At 38.9% G+C, this 16,577-nt stretch overlaps 2 protein-coding genes across 2 annotated transcripts; both read left to right on the top strand.

Annotated features, from left to right (window-relative positions):
* The first annotated feature begins 5,122 nt into the window (after window positions 1–5,122).
* Window positions 5,123–9,960, top strand: LOC116732112 (microfibril-associated glycoprotein 4-like). Its single transcript, XM_032582074.1, has 7 exons — window positions 5,123–5,193; window positions 5,271–5,352; window positions 5,981–6,133; window positions 7,046–7,084; window positions 7,367–7,463; window positions 8,678–8,848; window positions 9,502–9,960. The coding sequence occupies exons 2-7, from the start codon at window positions 5,347–5,349 to the stop codon at window positions 9,753–9,755; spliced, it is 720 nt and encodes a 239-aa protein (XP_032437965.1). The 5' UTR covers window positions 5,123–5,193; window positions 5,271–5,346; the 3' UTR covers window positions 9,756–9,960.
* A 2,668-nt stretch (window positions 9,961–12,628) lies between these two features.
* On the top strand, window positions 12,629–15,173 carry LOC116732298 (ladderlectin-like). The gene is made up of 5 exons (XM_032582368.1): window positions 12,629–12,689; window positions 14,318–14,421; window positions 14,529–14,663; window positions 14,743–14,851; window positions 15,040–15,173. The coding sequence occupies exons 1-5, from the start codon at window positions 12,629–12,631 to the stop codon at window positions 15,105–15,107; spliced, it is 477 nt and encodes a 158-aa protein (XP_032438259.1). The 3' UTR covers window positions 15,108–15,173.
* The last annotated feature ends 1,404 nt before the right edge of the window (window positions 15,174–16,577 follow it).

The following is a 16,577-nucleotide window of genomic DNA, read 5'->3' as shown; positions in this document are numbered from 1 at the left end:
GGGGCCGTCCCCGGCACTAGGGGCTGAGCCCACGATGAAGTCCGGAGGGCGTCCGCGATGCTAGAGGTGGCGACGAAGAGTCTCGGGGGCCGCCTGAAAGCGGCGAGGTGTCTCGGGGGGAGCACTAAGAGGCGGGGTCTTGGGAGGAGGGACAGAACTAGGGAGCTCTGGAGGAGGGACGTAAATAGGGAGCTCTGAGGGAACAAAAGACCCACTAATTGGGGCCAATAACCCACTAAATGGGGCGGGAAAACCCACTAACCGCGCCACCTGTCGGCCTGGAGCCAGGCATGCTGCCTGGAACCCCATCACCATGGGGACAGTGGCTGGAGCAGTCTCTGGAGCAGGGACATGAGTCTCGGGAACGCCGGCTGGAACGAGCTCCGGTGCGCCGGCTGGAATGGGCTCCGGTGCACCGGCTTGAGGTGCTGGTCCCGGAGACGCTGGTGCTGGGCTGGCAAAGAGATAGTCCGGCTTGGGAGGCAGAGGGTTGCCTTTCAGCACCGCTATGGCTGTCAGGCGTTGCCACTCTGCCTCCTGTTGCAACTCCGTCAGCCCCCAATGCGGAAATCGCGGGATCCACCCATCCAACACGAGGACCATTCGTGTGGCTAAATTCAGTCGCTGATGGGCTGAGTACGGGCTTGCCACAAGCGCTACATAGTCCTCGATGGTTCTCCACAACATTTCTGGGTCCATGATGTAAGCGATACCTCACCTCGGTCTGGTCGGGTCCTTCTATCATAAGTTGCGGTGTAGGTGGTGAGGAGGCAGATGCTTGAGACCCAGGTAGAAATGAAAATGATGATTTTAATGGTGAGAATAGGCAAACAAAAATCCAAAAAGTCCAAAACCCCAGCAGCACTGCTGAGCCGGAAACAAGGGCTCAACACAGGTAGCAACGGAGCAAACGAATGGCTACTGACTGAGGACATTAGACAAGGACCCAACGAGGAACAAGGAACACAGGTGGAGTTAAATACACAGAGGGTAATCAAGGAAACGAGACACACCAGGGAACAATCAAGGAGAGGACAGGACAGCACGGAGACTCAGAGACACAGAAAACTCTAAATAAATACACTGAAAAACTCGGAACATGACAAAGAGAGAAAAAGTCATGAGTGAAGAAGGTGACCTAAACTTGACCTTCCTTATGTGGTTTATTTTTAATGACATCTTTAAAGCTATAGAAGAAAGATTTTGAGGGGGGACCAGTTCTGACTGTTATTAGTGCTCTTAAGACACACAGCAGGTCAGATTACAAACCCTATTTGGAGTCTTTGGGGTGTGGGGGGTACTGGAGCTTGGGCAGCTTTCAGCATCTATGCACCACGAATTTGGAACAAACTTCCAGAAAACTGTAAAACAGCTGAAACACTGACTTCTTTTAAATCTAAACTGAAAACCCACCTGTTTAGAATTGTATTTGAAATGTAATCAATTACAAATTTATTGATGTAACTTGACTTAATGATTGATTCTATATTGCATTGTGATTCTGTGTTTGTTATGATGTAAAGCACTTTGAAATGCCTTGCTGCTGAAATGTGCTATACAAATAAAATTTGATTGATTGATTGATTGGAGAGAGCCCCACCCTGGGGACTCCCTGGTTCTGCTGGGGGACGTCAACACTCACATGGGCAATGACAGAGAGACCTGGTTGGAGGAATGTCCCCCAGATTTGAACATGAGTGATGTTGGACTTCTGTGCTCATCATGGATTATCCATAGTGAAAACCATGTTCAGGAATAATGTGTCCACATGTTCTCTTGGCACCAGGACACCAGAGATCATTGCTGTCATCTGATCTGTGGCCACATGTCTTGGACACTTGAGTGAAGAGAGGTGCAGAGCTGTCCACTGACCACTGACCACTATCTGGTGGTGTGCTGGCTCTGATGGTGGAGGAGGATGCCGGTCAGACCTGACAGGCCCAAACATAAATGTCTGGAACATCTGGCAGAGTCTCTCAGGAGACGGGGCTTTAACTCCCACCTCCATGTCCCCCTATACAAAAAGGGGGACCACAGAATGTGCTACAATTACAGAGGGGTCACACTCTTAAGCCTCACGGGGGTCCTGGAGAGGAAGGTCCATTGGATAGTTGAACCTCGGATTCAGGAAGAGCAGTTTGCTTTTCTTCCTGGTTGTGTAGCTTTGGTTCAGCTCTACACCCTCAGCAGGGTCCTGGAGGATGTGTGGGAGTTCGCCCAACCAATCTACATGTGCTTTATGGCAGTGGTCCCCAACCTTTTTATTACCCAGGACCGGTCAAGACTTGGCAATTTTGCTGCGGTCCGGTGGGGGGAGTGGGGGTGGCGCAACCGTAAGATAATGCTTCTGCATGTTGGTGTTCCAGCTAAAGTCTTACTTTTTTTTGCCCCGATTTTCCCTTTACGACAATCTTACAACGTCCTGCAGTGTGTGGTGTCTTGGCCCGATTATCCCAGCCTGTGGGGTTTTCCCTGACTGGGAGCGAGGATGCAGCCTGTTGAATGTGACAGGTAGCCAATCAGAAAGCGCGGTGACGTAAGAACAGAGAGGAATCCCAAACAGCTGACATGGCAACTGAGAGTCCGGTGGACATTGGAGGTGATATGTGGAAATGTTTATTACTATTTCTGAAGGTCATTTTTATACATGTTTATTATATGTGGTTATGTTTATTCAGTTAAATTGTTAACTACAAAAAAACATAACTCGCCTCCAAATCATAGTGCCGCAAATAGAGCGTCTTTTATCAAAAGTCTTTTCTTTTTGTTTTGTCTTTAATCGCTTAAAATGATTACACAAACTATCACTACTGTTGGATTATTCTAAATTTATGTATGGTCTGTTGGGGGTTTTACTGGATTTTCTTCTGGAATAGGGATGTTCGTGAGTGAAATCGGTTCTGTGGTGTTGCTCCTGCCGTGTGGCTGGACAAATGAACCGACTGAACCTGTTGGACTTTTATCGGCTCTGTGGTCACAGAGGTTTGGAAAATCGGCCAACAATCCTTAAATCGTACCGTGTGAACCAGACCTAAAACTCACAAGCTCTACTCCTCTCATCTCGTCTCCACCACTGTCCTAACGCTCTCTGACTCTGGTCGTTATGGTAACGTTTACATATCCCTTCAAAATAAGATACAGATGCGCCACAAAAATGAACATTTTACTTTTGTGAAAATTTTAACTCTCGATAACGACTAATGGAGCCCTGAGCTTGTTTCTCTGCAACCAGACGGTCCATCTGGGAGAGATGAGAGACAATGACACCAGAAGTGTTGCTGATGCTCAGGGTTCTTGGTCTCTAGTGGCGAAGCAGTTTGAAGCTTCATTGCCTCATTAACATCCGGTCACCATATCATGCAGAGCTTGGACTGTGGGAATCACCTGCCGGGATAAATCCATCCTCCTGTCTCTTCTCTGGGCCTTTTCCTTTCATAAAAAACTTTCCAAAGAATCTGATCTGTTTCTGACTCATTTTGCTGCTTGTGGCTCAATGTTGGCGGCAAGACGTAACGAGAGAATCCGGTTAAAGGATTTTCAAAATAAAAGATCCCCCAGACTCAAATAATACATAAAACGGAAATATTTAATTATTTATTGCGCGGCCCGGTACTAATTAGTCCACGGACCGGTATCGGTCCGCGGCCCATGGTTGGGGACCACTGCTTTATGGAGTTGGAGAAAGTGTTCGACCGTGTCCCTCAGGGAGCCCCGTTGAGGGTTCTCCAGCAGAATAGGATACCAGATGGGTTCTATGATAACGGCTGTTAAGTCCCAGTATGTTCGGTGTCAGAGTCTGGTCCATAATGCTGGCAGTAAGTCGGACTCTGTTCATAACTTTTATAGATAGAATTTCAAGACACAGCCAAGGTGTTGAGGGGATCCGTTTTGGTCGCCTGAGCATCACGTTGCTTTTTGCAGATGATGTGGTCCTGTTGGCTTCATCAGGTCGTGATCTAAAGCGTTTGCTGGAGCGGTTAGCAAACGAGCGTGAAGTGGCACAGAATGAGGATCACTGCCTCCAAATCCGAGGGATGCATCCATCCATCCATCCATCCATCCATCCATCCATCCATGGATGAATGTGCCAATTTGAAAAGGTGCATTATGAGCGGTTCTTTGTTTTTTATGACTTGGATTGCTTATAATTCTCTGCATACACATCTATTATAACTGCAGCTATTATTGTTTTAATTCAATTCAGAAAATTTTTAATCACCAAGCAGCTAAAGCACTGCAAAAGACTTTTGTAATTCCTATGTTTATTAGTCATGCATGAAAATCACATTTTTCAAAAGTTTTGTAAGTCTCACCAAGAATTCCTCAACAATCCTCCACGTTAACCTCACTTCATCACACAGGGATAAAAACTGATAAACTTGTGCAGCTCTCCGAGACCCACAGAAAAGTCTCCTTCATCCACGATGTAAACAGGAAGTCCACCATCTTGGATTGAAGTTGTGATTTTGATCCTATTAATAGCCTCTGCATTTGATCAGACTCATCCTACAGACTCTGGTTGATCGGCTTTTCGTTTGTCCAGTTTGCTCAAAAGTCATGGGGGATTTAAACTGATCAAAACTGAGTTTTCCAGCATGCTGAAGAAATGCAAGAGACAGCATGTTTCCAGTACTGACACCTTTTTTTGGATAGTGAGTGTAGCAGCGTGACGAAGTCGGACATAATGGCATGCAACAGCAAGATGTCTGATCGGCTGAATGCAGTTCTAGTCGATCAGAACCACATTAGATATGATCAATACTAATAAAATCCCCAACAGGATGCTGGCCAACGTTTTGCTTGTGTATGGCGTGTTGGTGTTGGGTCCGATTTCTACCAGGATACGGAAATATTGACTAAAAGGCCTGACAACAATACTGAGTAAATATGTCTGTGAGAAAAGATACAATGTATTTAGAAACCTGTCATAAAAAGTGTTTGTTCACATCTTCTTTGGGGACACTGGTGTTCCATTTCATTCACACCTTAGTTCAGATCCTGTATCCAGTATTTGCTTTGTAAAATGAAGAAGCCAACCTCTTTCTTTTCATTAGGTGATGTTTGATTTAGGTTTCTGAGAATCAGGGTGAGGTGACACATCAGCACATTTGTTAGGTATAAATAATGATGTCTGAATGTTGGAGACACAGAGGAGAAGCAGACGTTTTGGAATCAAGTTCATTCCAGCTGCAGGTGAGAGATGAACGAATGAATTCATTTACAACTGTGTTTGGCCTCTAAACTTTCTTTATTTTTCTTTACATTGACAGGGAATTTCATTGTATTGCAATTCAGACTCCAGATTTTCATCAATTTTGATCAATTTTATTCAGATCAACAGTAAAGATGAAGGTAAGCCTGTACTTTGCACTATAAAAAATGATGCGACTGAATTATCGATTTGATGATGGATAATGAAGGAAAAATTAAAAATGATTCCTCTATCTTTATTTACTTTAACAAGGAAAGATTTTTTTCATATTTAAAATCTTGTTAACAACAAATGACCAAAATAAAAACAGCAGAGAGACATTGAACATAAAAATGTACAAATTATGAAACATCAATGATGATTAGAATATGAATAAAAACAACATATTTAACAATGTAGTCAAAAAATACCAATCAAACAACTTCTAGTGAGTTTGTTGACTATTTAAAATATTAGGTATTTGTTCAGTCACTGAAATGTTGAGAGAGTTTTAAATGTATTCAAACATTAAATGAATGTAAACACTGTCATACGTTTGGCTCTGGAAATAACATTTCTTAACAGGACTGATCAAATGAGTTGTTAAAAATTGGAGGGTCCCACCTACCAGAAACCATTGATAAGGCAGAATTCAGCATTATTCTGACTGAAAATCTGCCAGCACAAAATACAGGACAAGAACAGGGATCAGGTTTAATCTGACTAGATGAATGTTAATCAGTTTCTTTGATGGGTGATGTTCAGAAGGTGCCATGTTCTGTCTTCTAGCTGTCATCACTTCTCTTCCTCTTGGCTCCACTGCTGATCAGCTGTTCAGTGATCAAACTGCCAGCTGACTGTAATGACGTCTACAATGAGGACAAGACACGACCCAGTGGAGTGTACACCATCTATCCAAGTGGAACCACATCTGCTATTCAGGTGAACTTCAAGTTTGGTTTGTTCATAAAAATGAAGATCCAGATTAGAGTTCTGTGCAGGACCAAGACTGGAGGTTTATCTGCCTTCAAACGTGACAGGTTATTTTCTTAATCTTCATACACATTATTTAAACTGACTATTTGAAACTTAACTTTCTTGATGTTTAGTATCTGATTCAGTTCAAGCTCCAATTTCTTTCACCTATAACTAAAGAAGCTATTTATTGAGATGAAATTTTTGATAGGTATTTTCCTTTCGAACCTAAATAAAAGAAAGAACCACAGACAACGTATATGAATTTTACGTGGAGCTTTTGCAAAAGGGAAGGCTCTGCCAATTCTTCCTCCGAACAATCCACAGAGCGTTCTGCTCTGCCCTCACAAAAACTCCTGTTTTTATTGTCAAAGAAGAACAGGCAAGGGGGCAGTCAGGAAAACAACAGAGGTCGTAAAGCTTCTAACCCAAACATCTAACAACCCGGTTCCAGATGTGATATCTGATCAAAGGTCTGAGCCTGGTTCAAATCTCGGTCAGTACTGTCAATAAAACAAAATACGACTGCTCACAGGTGGTTACTAAATTAGGAGGTGTTCTTGCAAAAGGGTTTAAGGTCTGAGAAACTTAGTGTTAACTATTTCTCGTAAAGTTGAACAGACAGTAGTGACCTCCAGGTCATTTAAAGAAGAGAACACTTTAAACAGAAAATCACAAAGATCTATAGACTTAATGTGAACTAAAGTAAGAATAAAATGATAATACATAAAAATCTCTAACAATTTTATTTAATTATAAGTTCACATTTACTGACACAATGATAGTATTTATTTTTCCACATAACGTGTGACATTGCATTACATAAAATATAAATGTAAAAAACTGGATCAACTCATTAATCTGTGTGTTTGTGTGAAGGCTTACTGCGACATGGTCTCAGAGGGAGGACGCTGGACGGTGAGTCCATCTCTACTCTACATAAACTTCCCAGTACAATTTGTTTTATCTGAAGGTTCTTGGAGGATTTCATCCAACAAACATCAAGTTCTGTTGAAAGAAGAGTCTTTATTTTCCTTCCATTTTCACCTCCTTGTTAAAAGTAAAACTTGGTAACTTTTGTCATGTTAAATATTGAGTGTATGAATCAATTCTGAGTTGGTAAAACTCACTTTCTTTTCAGAATGAATGTGTAAGTGAGAAACTTGTTCACTTCTTGAACAGATTCTTTTGTTTTTCCAGGTTTTCCAGAGGAGGATGGATGGCTCTGTAAACTTCTACAGAAACTGGGCCGAGTACAAGAGAGGCTTTGGAAACGCTGCTGGAGAGTACTGGCTGGGTGAGACATGATCCTCAACAGTTAGTCAATGTATGGTTTGCTTATTTATTTAGGACAATAATAACATAGTTATAGCCACATTTTTCAACATCTGTTTAGTTGATAGACTTTCTTCTTCACTATTGTGTTGCAACGTGGTGGTGTGCAGGTGCAGGTCAAATATTTGAATATTACGAAAAAGCTGATTTAAATCAGTAATTTCTTTCAAAAAATGAAATTTGTATATTATATTCGTTGGTTACATACAGCTTGATATATTTCAAATGTTTACTTCTTTTAGTGTCGATGATTATTACTGACAACTAATGAAAACTGTAAATTCAGTATTTCAGAAAATTAGAATATTGTGAAAAAGTTCAATATTTCAGACTCCTGGTGCCACAAACTAATCAGCTCATTAGTTCAAAACACCTGCAAAGGCTTTTAAATGGTCACTGAGTCCAGCGACCATTTAAACCTACAATCTAAACCTACAATAACCTACAATCATTCCTATGATTGTAGGTTATACAATCATAGGGATGACTGCTGACCTGACAGTCGTCCTAAAGATGACCTTTGACACCTTGAACAATAGGGCAAGACACAAATATCACTGCTAAAGAAGCTGTCTGTGCACAGAGCTCTGTTTTCACACACATTCATAAAGAGGTGAAGGGGAAGACGAGCAATCAGGATAACCACACCCTGGAGGGGATTATGAAACAAAACCCATTTAGAAATGTAGAGTAGACTGCAGATGGAGTCAGTGCTTCAAGAACCTCCACACACAGAGGTCCAAGGTCAACACAGCCATGTACCAGGACGTTTTAGGGCACTTCTGGCTGCTGACCAACTTTATGGAGATGCAGATTTAATTCTCAAACAGGACTTGGCTCCTGCACACAGAGCCAAAGCACCAGTACCTGGTTTAAGGACCATGGTGTCCCTTTTCTTAATTAGCCAGAAAACTCGCCTGAACTTAACTTCATAGAAAATCTCTGGAGTTTGTGAAGAGGAAAATGTGATACACCAGACCCAACAATTAAGAAGAACTGAAGGTCACTATCAGAAAAATCCGGGCTCTCACATCACCTGAGCAACGCCACAGATGGATCGACTCCATCCCATGGTGCATTGCTGCAGTAATCTGGGCAAAAGGAGCCCCAACTGAGAACTGAGTGTGTAAAAGTCTCAGTAAAAATACAATGTTAATGGTTTTCATGTCTGTGCAGGTCTTGATAACATCCATGAGTTGACAAGGAATCAAAACTATGAACTGATGGTCGACATGGAGGACTTTGAAGGAAACAAAAAGTTTGCCCTTTACTCTTCATTTCAAGTCGATGCTGAGTGTGACGGTTACCTCCTGCATGTGAGTGGTTTCAACAACAAAGGGGGCGCTGGTGAGTCATGAGAAAAACTTTACCAGGCAAGATGGATGGATGGATGGATGGATGGATGGATGGATGGATGGATGGATGGATGGATGGATGGATGGATGGATGCTACTCCATCCTTTTTGTAAACTTAATAATTTGACTTGTGCTGGGTCTGAAAGTAGAGAAATGATTCTAAAAAGTAAAAATCAAGGCACTGAGCATAGATCCCTGAGGGACTCCTGTGTTAGTGCAGGTATATAATAATAATAATAATAATAATAATAATAATAATAATAATAATAATAATAATAATAAATCTAATTTACTGTATTTAGACCATTCAGGATTAATAAAAAAGACCATGATTGGATTAGATGTGTTGTGTCAGTGATATCTAAACCTAAAGTTTGTTCTTATGGTTCTGAATCAGACAGATTGATGTTGGCAGTTCATAGCAAAAACTGGAGCAAAGTAAATTTAATTGATCTCACTGATAATAGTCTAATAAGAGATTAACATAACTTCTTACGATTTATTTCATAAAACATAAACAACTTTTTACATAACCAGTATTTTTTTTTATATTGAAATTACAATTTTATTTTCACAATTTAAGTATTTAACTCAATGCCTATTTTTATTCATATAGTTTTTCTGTCCTGTCATGATTTCTGCAGGAGACAGCCTTACCCCTCACAACGGACAGAAATTTAGCACCTTTGACAAAGACCAGGACCAGTGGAGCGACAACTGTGCCAAAAAATATTTGGGTGCTTTCTGGTATAATGCTTGTCACAATGCAAACCCTAATGGGGTTTATCGCTGGGGGCCTGACAATACTCTCTTTGCTATTGGAGTGGAATGGGCTCAATGGAAGGGATATGATTACTCCCTGAAGAGCTTCAGCATGAAAATTCGTCCTGCCAAGTAAATCTGCAGGTCAAACATCCAGCAAAAAATAATGAGTTGCTTTTTCTTGTAATCAACCATCAACTTTTGGCTTCAAACATGAGTCAAAAGTTGACATGATTGCTTCTAAATATAATCCAGTTGATTGTGTTTTAAATCTTTGGTGAGGGTTTGCTACCTGTAATCAATTTCTCTCCTGCTCTCTGATAATAAATAAGAAGCAAGCAGCAATGTTTGTGTGTCTGGATTGTTTTACATATAAAAATCAAAATAAGCCAGTTTTAAAACAGAAATTGGGCCAAATGGAAATATTTTTAGAATCGAACCTCTTGGTTAAATGCATATAATTGAAAACACTAGTTCTTCCATGGTTCTAAATAATTTTTTGCTCGACTGTGTCAATGTCAACCTCTAAGTCTATTTAATGATCTGTTTTTGTCACTCCCAGAAAAAATAAAGTATATCTGATGTTAGCCAAGAGAATGAAATGGAGTTTAATTGGAGTTTTATCAGAAAATGATCAGGAAGCTAAACAAGAACTGCAGAAAGTCATCAGTTTGCTTTTCCTTGCACTAATCTGTAAAAAAGTAAAAGCTCAAGAATTTGATTTTGTAATTTTAAGCGCGTGTATGTTTCACAAAAAAATGTGTTCCTGACCAAAATGGGTTCCTGACCAAAATGGGTTCCTGACCAAAATGGGTTCCTGACCAAAATGGGTTCCTGACCAAAATGGGTTCCTGACAGTCACAGTTGATAACAAACAAAGATTCCCAATAAATTCCATAGGAAATGAATGTGGGTGATTTTTGACCCACTTCTGGAAGAATGGGGTAGTAAAATAAAAAATTCAATTCCTTAAAATATATAAAAGGTAAATTAAAAATTTGAATTGCATGATATTAGCAACATGTGTTTTTAGGAATACCTGGAATATGAAGTGATGAAATTCTTTCATTACAAAGACATTGCAAAAAGATGACCTCACCGGGTCAAAAATGACCCACTTCTGCATCACAGGGTTCATGTAAACTCCAGATAATAACAATCTGAAAAGAAAAAGGTAATTTTCTTAAGTGGATTTTAAGTTTTGGGTCAAAAATCTTGTGGTTTAATAGGAAGAACTGGATATGGGTCATTCTTTCAAAAACTATTCATGCATTATAATAACTTTGATGAGTAGGTTTTCCAAGGGAAAAGATGCAAATGTTTTCATATGAACATTTAAACCTAATCTAAAGACCAGCTTTATGCCAAACACATCCATGTGAGCTGTAGTTTATTATTTTACTCATTTCTTAAGTTTTTTCTCATTTTCTTTCATTGACCTAAATATAATAAGTACAAAGATTTTCCTTCCATGTGACCGTAGAATAACCCTGTTCATGATAACATTTACTGAGATTCTGTGGAAACTCAGGTATCAGTTATCAGCTGCAGGCATTAATGAACAACCTGACTGCTCTGTCTCCATGGTAACATGGAGAAGGTGCTGGCACTCTGTGTTACACTCAGAAGAAATTAAATAAACATTTCTCTGTTCTAATTTAATAAAACTATTTAAACTAAATTTTCTTGACATTTATGTTTCTTTGAACAAGTAAATTCACTCTTTGTATTTTTCCTTATTTTATCATCTTTAATCCACAAATGCATCCCTGTTCCAACACAACTAAATCAAACCTCCTAACCAACAAGTTTTGGTAAGTCCTGGTCACGAATCCTTTGATTCCTGTGTGTTGGAGCAGGAAGTCATCCTGATGTCCTGCAACTTTAAGATGTCTGCTTCAACACGCCTGACTCCAATTCTAGCTCATCAACAGATCTCTGTAGAGCCTTACTGCATGCTAGTGAGACAGTTTCTCCATTTATTTAAAGTCTTTAGGTCAAGGGACACATCTAAACCTTGCAGGACTCGGGCCCTGGAGGAATGCAGTTTGAGACCACTGCCTTAGAGGAACCAAAGTCAACCTTCTGTTTTCTCAGGGCTCACAGGAAACAGCGGACAGCTGAGAGGTGGCAGACTGGAGACAATGTGGCCCCACAACATGCCTGCTATAAGATGAGATTTTTTTTTATTCTACAGCTACACACGGCTGCAGCCATATGTTCAGATGTAACAGAAGTAAATATGTCAGACTATCCTACAGAGATCTTTCAAGATCAGTTACAGAATTTGATTCTTATGGTCTCGACACACAAGAGGCAACATCAACCTGTCCATTCATGCAAAGAGGAGAAAATTGCCTGTCCCTCTCCAGCCAAGCGAATGGCAAATGTGGACATGTGAATTTTCAAGCTTGTATTCGTAAACATGCACACACACTTCATAGTAATAACACAAGAAAGTTGAAAAATGACATTTTGTTGCTGTCGCTACTTCCTGGTTTGTATGGACCTATTTGTAACTTGGGCTTGTTTGAAATAAAATCCTAATTTCTTCAGATGAATCTGAGTCCTGGGACTTTTCACTGAAACATTTCACAAAGGATTTAAAACATCACAACTCAGGACAGAAAAACAGAGAAAGAATTAATCAGAACGGGAAGTACAAGCTGTATTATTTTTCCAGAAAACTTTATCAGTGAAAAAAATGACTTATGCTGAAGTCATACAGTACAAATAACGTCTTTGCTTGGATTTCACTGGAACATTATCCTGTTACTAGTGTATTATTGACAGGTCTGTCCACATTTCCTGCTCTGTCAGTGACAGTATATAAGAGCAGCTGATTCCAGGACCTGCAGACAGAAGAGCTGAAGCTTGTCTGATGCTGAAGTGAAGGAAAAAAAGGTAATTTTGATGCTGCTTTGGTAAAAAGCTTTCATCCAACTTCAATTATTTCTTTATTGAGCTGAGACTGTTTGTGTTTTTTTAAGGTGATCTTCAATCTGCATCATGGTGACTCTGAATGTACTGATGTTTCTTTGTGCCTTGACGGCTCTGAGTCAAGCTGCTGGTGAGTTTCTCTGACTTCCTGTGATTCACATTAAGGGAAAAATATATCTAGAATCAGAAGGAGCTGATAAAATTGTTTGAATGTTTGTGTTTTAGCCAGTACGATACCTATAAAAAATACTGTTACTGATAACGATTATTGATCTCTACAGACTGTCTGATCTAATTTAATCTCATCTCATAATAAGAAAACTTTCAAAAGATTTTTTTTTATAACGGATATAAATTTTTGAATGTTTTATGATTGTAAAGATATTCAATAATCACAAGCTGTAACTTCCTCAGGTCCCAGTGAGGAAACTGAGATTGAGGAAACTTTTTATGAAGGTAAATTCATGTATTTTTATTTTTCATATGTATCTATTTTATCTAAAATGAGTCCAATTAAATATTTTTAGGGGATAAAATCTAACTCTGATCTTTGTTAAACTAATCTCTTCTTCCTGAAGCCAAAACTGGAAACTGGACAGATCCAGCAGGTCAGCAACGTTTCCACCTCATTTTAGACATATTTGTTATTCTCTGTTATATGAAGTGGAAAATAATGTCAGGCTTCTTTTATGTATATATTTTAGATGTAGAAAATGAACCAGAAGAGGAGGAGGCTGCTCCACAGGGTGAGTTAAAGTTGACAAAAGAATTTGGGATCATCTCTGGTAGAAGAAGTAGAAGGAAATTATAACCTAAGAGATAACTTTCATACTTTTGGAGTAAAACATCCACACATTATCCATATGACTTTGTATCTTCCTAGTAGATTTTGGGTCTGGTGAATTATTTCTATAATGTTGTTGCATGCTATGGAGGATATTTTTATTAAACGATGCAATTATGAACTATTTTCAGTTTACTGAGTCCCACAGCATCATAGATCCTCCACCATGCTTACATTTTCCTTGTTTTAGGTCATATATATTATGTCTGGAGTGTTGTAGGTTTGAGAATAGTTGAGTTTAATAAACTCCATGTTGGAATGTTGTTACTCTGTCATTATGAAGTGTAATAAAATATAACTTTCACTGAAGGTTTTAAACTGGCCAACTGTCGTGGCCATTTATGTAAAAGTTTTGTAGTTTATAATTTCTACCAGTTTTGTTTTGTTCTTTGGGTAGTGGAAATATATTTAAGTTAATTTAGATTCAAAATTTGTAATTCATTTTTATATTTGGAATTATTTAGATTACATTGTTAATTGTTAGACCTGCCCACCAATTTGAGCGATTAAGAACACACCGAGTGGTGGGTGCGGTGTGGATTGTTTGGTGGATTGTTTGGTGAATGTCTGGTGTGGACGGGAGGTTTTTGTAGAATGAATTTTTGACCACTTGAACACTGGAACATTGAACACTTGAACATTTGAACACTTGAACATTAAATGGAGAGTATTTTTTATTTCAACTAAGTTACAAGACCTTTTATTTCAACTTTAACGATAAATGAATCAGTAAAAGTGCGTGCAAATCCCAAACCACCCGTTACCACCCACAGCCTTTATTGGAGGTTTTTTTTTTGCTTTTTTGGAACCGAAGGCTGCGACACCAACAGATGCAGCCTTCACTGTACATTATGTCTGGGAATATGATGACCTATGTGAAGAGTTGGCCTGAATCTGCATCTGTTTGTCTGCAGCAACAAATGATCTGCTGAGGTGTTCTTGTCCTGCTGGTTGGAGCCACTTCAACCATCGCTGCTTCATCTACATCCCAACAAACATGACTTGGGCGAGAGCCCAGGTGATCTAAGTCGATCTGTTTCCTTCAACATTTTCTTACATGTTTTTTCATTACCCAAGTCCCTCTACTGCTTTGACCCATGAACTCTCTGTTTGTCTCGGCTGCAGAGAAACTGTGTGTCTTTGCAGGCAACCCTTGCATCCATCCACAACTTTTGGGAGTACCATTACATTCAGAGGTTGATAACAACTGAAACTCAAGAATCACCAAAAACATGGATTGGAGGCTCTGATGCTCAGGAGGTAATTTCACCCAGAATAAAAGGACTGTCAGTTAATCTGCGACATTTATATTAACATTTATAATTTGTTTAAATTTCAGGAGGGCGTTTGGCTGTGGAGCGATGGGAGTCCCTTCCTCTACTCAAACTGGTGCGATGGAGAGCCAAATAATTATAAACAGCAGCACTGCCTTCAAATGAACTATGGAGGTGATTAAGATTAATTTCCACATGAGGTTCATAATACCAGGCATCTGGTAGATTGTAAAAATCGATTGATTGTAGATTGTAGATTGATCATTTATGTCTAATTAAAACATTAGACTGGATCAGCTGTGCAGACAGCTTCACAGCTTTGCTTTGAGTCATGTTTCAGTGATTGTTGTTGTTTCTTGCAGAATCCAAGTGCTGGGATGACTTTCAGTGCGACCATGATCGTCCGTCAGTCTGTGCCAAAAACATCTGAGGTCTCACACTGACAGGAATCCAACAAACACGACTGGATGTCTTGTTATGTGTGTCTGCTTTTACATTTTAGCAATCAAACTTGATTCAAAATTTTAAAAGTTTTTTTAAATTTTCTTCTTTATGACAATTAAATAATCAAGATATAAGTAACAGATACAAAGTCTGTTTCAGTCTTTGTATCTGAAACAGGCTTGGTGTGTATTTGCATTAGTGTCATTATAAATCATGTTTCTGGTGAACATTTTAGAAATTAAACTTTCAATTGATTAAACTAGTTTGTGAACCAAAGCCTAAACTTCCCTGTGTTTGTTCTTCATGTAGATATCAACTTTCTCTCTTCTTACTTAGAATCTATAAATCTTAATCCAAAAGTGATTTATACTGTGGAACTTGATCACCAGATGCTTCACAGGTTAACAATCGATCAGGTGAAGGTCAGTTGAAGGACATCAGAGAGCTGAGATACCAACTGAAGGAGTAAAACTAGAAATCAACCTAAAAGGCAAAGCTCAGAAATAACCTAATGACCAACTAAACTTAAAATCCTAAGGATGATGGCAGAACATAATTGTTTTTAGGCTATGCAGAGCTGATAAAAGCAGATTTACATTTGTAAGTATTTGTGGAATAATGTTTTTCATAAGTAATTCTTCAACTTAATATTGAAAATGAGGAAATATTTTTTACATGAATCTAAGTTTTTAACCATGGACAGCTCCATCATAAAGCAGTCTGTATTTCTTATCAGAAGACTCAACAGTGACACCAAGTGGTTGTGATGGTCAAATGTTTCTGCGTCATTTCAAAGCTGCCAGTGAAAGCTGAATGGATCAGCCTGACCTGCTGTGACTGACTGTGTTGTGCATCATTTCATAATTAGCAGATTTATAGTATGAAATAAAAATAAAAAAGGCTTTGAAGCCTCTTTAGCATAAAAAGCATTTTGTCTTTTGGCTGCTGGCCCAGTGAATCCCAGAGCAGAAAATGTGTAGAAATGTTGACATGGAGGAAAAATTACATGTCTGAATATAAATAATGTTGGAAATATTTAGATTCTACATTCTAGACTGAAATACACAATGTAAAATTAAAAAAAAAAAACAAATTCAAACAAACAGAACTTAAAGGATTCACGTAGAGCATAGATAAATAAATACTAGATTAAATAAATAAACAGTAAGGAAGTAGGAAGAAGCTTTGTCTTCTTCCTACTTCCTTTAGAAATTAATTTTTAAGTTTTGTTTTTGTGTTGGATTATTTATTTTTCTATCATCTTATTGATTTCTCTAATATTTCTTTTCATCTTAGAAAGAATTAATTTAATTTCCAAAGAGGACAGATATTTGAACAAGGTTTAACAGAGAAACTGTGCTAAGTCTTTATGAAGTGCTTAATATTTTTAATATTAATATGTTTCAGAGTTAATTACGTAATTAATGTTCAGGAAGCTAAAGTTATATACATTTGG

This window comes from Xiphophorus hellerii, chromosome 14 (assembly GCF_003331165.1).
Source record: "Xiphophorus hellerii strain 12219 chromosome 14, Xiphophorus_hellerii-4.1, whole genome shotgun sequence".
Taxonomy (NCBI): Eukaryota; Metazoa; Chordata; class Actinopteri; order Cyprinodontiformes; family Poeciliidae; genus Xiphophorus; species Xiphophorus hellerii.
Note: the sequence above shows the minus strand (reverse complement) of the source record. Positions and strands in the feature narration are given on the sequence as shown.